General features: G+C 35.1%; 1 protein-coding gene across 1 annotated transcript; it reads right to left on the bottom strand.

Annotated features, from left to right (window-relative positions):
* Window positions 1-3,031: 3,031 nt before the first annotated feature.
* LOC129259952 (dachshund homolog 1-like) lies at window positions 3,032-3,433 on the bottom strand. The gene has a single exon (XM_054898066.2). It carries the CDS (start codon window positions 3,431-3,433, stop codon window positions 3,032-3,034), a length of 402 nt encoding a protein of 133 aa, XP_054754041.1.
* Between the last annotated feature and the right edge of the window lie 3,193 nt (window positions 3,434-6,626).

Here is a 6,626-nt window from a genome sequence, read left to right as displayed (position 1 = left end):
AGACTTTGTTATCCTCTACTTTTCCAATGTTCCATTTGATTTGAGATGTTTACAGTGCATAGAGATTTAGGTTACATTCCATTGGCAATTATTGAGGCCTTTGAGATGCAGAGTTTATATCATGCCACACAGATTATGAAAGCCATAAGCCTTGAAACAAAAATGAAATCTTTATTTGGACAGGTTAAGAAAGAAGGACATCTCAGTTGAAAATTGAAAACTTATAAATCGAAAGACATGTTTACCGAGGTTTACTAAATATTAAAAAATATTTTTCACATTTTTCATCTATTTCATCATATGCACGTCATGGACACATTTTCTGCAAACAGAATTGCAAAAAGTTGTGTATACAAACAAATATCTTATTTAATTCAATGAATAGCTGAGATTCATGGTCCACTTCACAATAGTTTGTTGTCATTTTTTCAAGGATTATATAATAAGTTGAAACTCCTCCATTTTATTCTAAATGTATCACTTTAAATTACCCCCCCCCCGACCTACATGAATTAATCACTATGCTTAAAAATAAAAAAATAAAAAAATATGTTGAACCATGTTCTGTATGGATGGTCCTACATGTGCATTGCAATTATCTATTGGTGTAGACGGCTCTATGACAGCTTCCGTTTCCTAAATCATAATACATCATATGCTAGTGTTTTTAGCAATATAACCCCCATCCTCCCCCTCCAAAAAGGGTATACATGTAACTTCACTGCCCCTCCCCCCAAGTCTAGCTCCCTAATGGGCTATCTGAACTTGACCCCTCTTCCAACCCTTCTTCATCATTCACTCACCAGCCCTTAAAACCCCCTAGCGTTGACCGCTACAACATGGCTTGTCATCCTACATAGCCCCAAGCAACCCACCGACCGACCCTTTTACCAATCTGCTTCCAAAGTTACTGTCACATGTGTCTGATGAAAGTCCTTATAACCATCATCATTATCTCACAAACATTCAAAACTTATGGGGAAGAACTCTATATTGTTACAGTAAACAAAACTAGCAATAATGGAAAGTACATATATGTAATTATCTATTTTACTAAAGTAAAATGATTTCATAATTCTTAAGTTTATTACTTTCAGATCTTTAAGTATCTTGATTGATCTTTTGTGCATTGAGCATGCGAAACTCAAAGCCTACCTTAAAATTCCTTCTTGAGAAAATTATTTTTTAGTATGGATTGTATAAAAGAAAATAGAGCAAATTAAATAAAATGATGCACCTAGGAATAATCGAGTATCAAAGACTAATAAGTGAGTGCAAATGTGCAATCAACTTCCTCAATGATCAAACACATACAGCCACAATCTAAACTTCTTAATATCACTTTATAACTAGATGTAGGCCTACAGTAAAAGCACAAAGATCTGCACTTACATAATCAATTTTATTGGAAATGATTTATTACATATCCTACAATTACAGGTAGAAATTATGTTATATCAATTTTTTCTCTCTCCCAAAGCGACAAATCCTGAATTCTTGTAAAACAAAGGAGTTGCAAACCCATTAGCAGATAGCTTATTTCATGTACATATAAGGAGGCTGAAGTAACCAAGGTTAACTGTTAAAAATTCAAGTCATTAACTTGTAACGAAATAAAGAGGACATGAACTAAGTTCATAGCTAGCCTTTGAAATAAGTTGATATAACAGTGAACTAAGAGCCAAATCAACAAGAAACACTGCAAATCTCTAATGCAAGGGGGGGGGGCTAAAGTAAAAATCCACACCTTTATAAAAAAAAAAAAAAAATCAGATATTTATTTTTCGTAAATATATACAGCATCATCACCAATCAGTAATAAAAACCAATATAATATCCCAACATTCTGATATGAATTTATGATAAGAGGAAGACATGTTTCCCTCCTTTTTATGAGGGGGTTGGTAATGAATCATTAGGAGATAGACATTCAGAATTTGTTTATACAGACTTACTGAGGCTTGATATTATTTACCCTTTCAAGTATAAATCCATATTAATTCAAAAATATATACATGAGTAAAATCTGGAAGTATATAGCAAGCTGTACAAAAGACAATAATAAGGATACTGAGGTCCAAGTACTATCTTCCCATGAGTTCCTTTTGGAATTGGAGGAATTTGTTTCAAAAATTATTAAATGATTACAAACTGACTGTATGTTTTGGTTGTAAATATTACAGGGGAACAGAAATAATATTAAAAGTAGTTTCTACAAAAGAAAAAAATTGAAGTGATTTGACTGATGCATCATCTTTCCTTCCGAGTCTATTAAAACATGAACATTATTTATTTGGAGGGGAAAGTAATCAGATACAATAACGTTTGTGGTATCATGCACCCAGCGCCAAGCCGAGATATGTAGCGGAACTCTGACTGGCTACTGCCGGGGAAGCACCCCGCTGCTTCCGCGCTCCGCTGGTCACGAGCCGATGTGCACTGTGCAGCACCGGAGCAGAGTGCAACAATCCATGCTCTATCTAAAAACGGCTCGCTAAACACGAGGCATGGATTGAATGCTAAATGATACATTTCTCAAATATCATCGCAATTCATCCGATTCGGGAACACAAAACTTGATAACTGATCTTAAAAGATAATGCTTCAATTTTATTCCCCATCTCATCTACAGGTCTGAGTAAGGGACAAGTTTCATTCTCCCGCGATCGCAGAGCGCACATTGATCACTGCTATCAAGAGACACAAATAACATGAATAAGCATCCTAATTGGTTTTTATTTTCATATGATTGAACATAAGTTTTAGACAAATTGCAGTATTTGCAATATATCATTAATAGTGTTTAAGTTCAGAGGCGCAATGTGTACGACTCTTTGTTTATAGATCTATATTTTATAGGTAAAGGTCACAAGCTCTTTCATATTTTCGCGATAATTTCCGCGCTATTTCCCGAACTTAATGCCCAGTGATCCAGCCAGAGCCTTCTGTTCTGACATGATATGCATCATTGACTAAACTAGACTCGAACAAGTTTCATCAAAATAATATTCTAAATCATCCATGTTAAACCTTACCTAGCAGTTGTACAATCCTCGTAGAGAATATCAAATTGTTTCCTGGTGAGTAGTTTACAGCGGTTCACTCCTGGCTGGATCGCCCCAAGTCCCCGCAGGATGCGAACCTGTTCAACGTTACAGACCACAGGGGTGATGCTAAGTCTCTTCAACTTTGTGTATACCGTGTGTAGTCCGCCAACGAGATGTTTCAGAAACAATTCAAAAGCTTGTGGCAAGCAGATCATAACATCTCCATTTATGTTAAAACTGGCAATTTTTGCCCCTCGGTATTCGATGAGTTTGCACTCGTTGTTGGCAGGATCGTTGCTGACTGGTGGCGGGGTGCTGTAGGCTACCCTGTCCAGCTTGTACAGAACACTGCTGAGGGGAACCTGAGTAGGCGGTGGACTTCCCATTTTCTTACACTTGCAATCCAAAAGCCCAAGACTTCAAAAACAAAACTTCTTTAGCAATTGGAGCGATGCACGAGAACCACTTGCGGAGATGCGAAACAGCAACGGTAGAATGAAAAGAACTTGCAAGAGCAAGAGTGAGCTTCCAATAAATGAATTAATACGATCCACGCGCGGTTTCACTCGCTCCTCAAAGCTCAGCTGGTAGTTGAGGTTATAGTCTGGCGATTTGTGTAGAATTGTTCTTACGCGGCGGCCAAAGCGATCACGGTCTGCAAATGACAATAAATGCTCCACATTGGTTCTTCACGTGTAAATCCAAACATCTACAAGGGTCATAATTTGGGTCACTCCACTTACCAAGAAGGGATGTTCGAAATTCCCGAAGCGTGTTAGCGTAGGATTGAAATTGGTATTCTCTTAAATTAGGCAAGGTTTAATCTACACAGCAGCATTTTATCATGATATATACTTATATGCCCACAGGTTATTATTTAGTTGTGAATTAATATAGAATTAATTTTAATAAAGTATTTTAAAAGCAAATTGTCATCCCACTGTACTTTTGACTCCCCGTTTTAGCAATGAACGCGTCTTAAAAAGTTTACATTACGTTAATTTGACTGCACTGTTGAACGACCGTCATCGAATCAGAGGTAAGCTCTGCCATTAGTTTTCATATCGGTGAAAGCGTCAATATATTTTGTAAGTGCTAAATCGCAGCGTTCTGCGCAGAATGTATCTTTTGGGATTTACGCAAGGAAGGTAAGGTGTGAGCGAGGCACATCAATTAATTATTCAGTTTCTGAGCAGCTTTTTCATCTTCACCAACCAACCAACCAACACACAAGGACACACGCACACATCAAACTGACAAGAATTCCATGATCTCGTCGGCATAAGGGGAAAAAAGAGAATTACCGTATGACAACCAATTTTGATTATATGAACATATATGAAGATTTATTTTCATGCAAATGACTTGCATGAAAACAGTTGGAAAAACACGTTTCTCTCCCCCTTTCTTTCCTTTTTATCTTTCTCTCTGTCTCTGTTGCTTCCCCTTCATTCATGTTTTTTGCCTTTTATCGCCCATTTTCCAGTCAATTTTTATAATATCAAGCATATTCATAAAAAGAATATGTGAAATGTGCCACTTATTAGTTCGGTCATAACAGATTAGATGTTATATTTATAACAAAAAAGAACAATGTTTGATTTCAAATATTTATTCGACATTTCTGATTATTTTCTTATAAAAGATGTCCAGCTTCTGTTTCAATATCTCAATAATAAACTATTAGTTCACAGGCATAGTAAACCAAGTTGCATGAATTTTACACATGCTATGCTTTATTAAAGAAAAGCTAGTTTGTGATGAAATCAACTGAACCGTATTTGCTTGTAACATTGAGTAATATATGTTTTATATGTATCCTTTGTTATGAGTCTTTATATCTTTATTTTACTATTAAAATAGTTATCGACAATTATAACATATTTATGCTATATATAGGGGAACATGTTTCACAAGTTATTGTTTCCCCAGTGTTCACAAGGTTACCTCCACAAGACAGCTTTAAATTTACAAGATTATCAATAATTATTCAACTTTCATGCATTGTATTGTTATATCATAATGTAATTTTAATTGTAATTTTTCATATTTATTTTTAGATATACAAACTCTATGCCGTTATTATGGAAGTAAATCAAATGTAAATGAATGAATACAAACTTCATATTCTTTCAGTTTTGTTTATTTTATTTGTTAAATTTTTATTGATTTTATTTATTGTTTTTTCTGCATTCATAACATTCGTATAATACATGTATACCTTTTTTTATTATTTTTTAACAAATATAATATGCTGGTTACTGGCTTGGTTTTTTTTTTTTGGGGGGGGAGGCATGAATCATTAAAAAAAAGGACGAAATAAAATGTTATTCTAAACAAAATGTGATCTATAAATTTTAACATTTACATTTGTTGGATGATTATCATCATAAGCAGAGTGCTTGAAAAAATGACAACTTGAAAAAAAAAATAAGTATGCGAACTTAGAACATGTTACTCATTGCAATTGATAACTTTAATGCTATATTTCAGCCCATTTCATTTCAAATAACGTTTACTTTCTTCCATTTAACATATTTACCATCGAGTGATAACATATTTCAGTGACATTTTTATGACAAATCGCTCGAATATTAAATTATGATAATACTGTCAATAAATATCTATCATTACTTTAGTAGTGAAAGTTTACAATATAGGCCTACAGTTATGCAGGTTTCTGCTTATAAACCGTAACCGGAATTTTAAGGATACTGAGAGCCAAACTGCAATTAATTATATAGATTATTGCATTGAGTTACAGAAAATCATGACAGAAAGGTGTAATTTTTATCAAATTCCCCCCCCCCCAACTGTTGGTTAGTTTAGGCCCACCGTCAACATCTATAATGGGAATATAACCAATTAGAATTACCATAGGGAGTAGGCTTTTCGCTGATAAAAATAACGACCTTGGGCAAAATGCTTAACGAAGAGAAATCTATTCCGTATAAAAAAAAAAAAGAAGATACAATGCGATCTATGGTGAGAAGAATACGTTTTATGTTAAGATACACAATAATAGCAGGATGAGTGAGAGAGAGGGAGTTAGAGAAGATGGGAGGGGGGTGTAGAAGGTGAGAAGAGGGAGAGGGAATAAAAAGAAACAGACACACACACATGCACAGAAAGAGGGGGGATAGAGAAAAAGATGTAAAAGATAGACACACGTATTAGAGAAAAAGAGAGAGGGGGAGGGGTAGAGGCACACACATACGCACACCCTCACGTACACATTCCAATAGAGAGAGAAAGATATTGGATAGAGCTCGACAGGGAAAATAAATATCATTTGTATTTCATGGATACTAACCCCCCCCCCCCCCCCCCAAAAAAAAAAAAAAAAAAAAAAAAAACACGAACTCTATCGGAAACGAAAGTCACCCAGCTCCAATAGTGCATGAACAAAAAGCACTTTTCCCCGTTTTTCTTTTTTTTCTCCCTCTCTTTGGTTAAATAGTCGGGCAATTATCTCGCTTGAGAACAAATAAAAGCTGCAATTACTAATGCACTTCGCGTTTCCATTATTCTATTGCGATTCGAAAAAGCGAGCAAATTACTTCTGTCAAAAGAAATAAC

This window comes from Lytechinus pictus, unplaced genomic scaffold (genome assembly GCF_037042905.1).
Source record: "Lytechinus pictus isolate F3 Inbred unplaced genomic scaffold, Lp3.0 scaffold_19, whole genome shotgun sequence".
NCBI classification, from domain to species: domain Eukaryota; kingdom Metazoa; phylum Echinodermata; class Echinoidea; order Temnopleuroida; family Toxopneustidae; genus Lytechinus; species Lytechinus pictus.
This window is presented reverse-complemented; position numbering and strand designations above follow the sequence as displayed.

Excerpts from the sequence above, each read along its gene's own strand:
- LOC129259952 (XM_054898066.2), bottom strand. The coding sequence starts at position 3,433 with ATGGGAAGTCCACCGCCTACTCAGGTTCCCCTCAGCAGTGTTCTGTAC.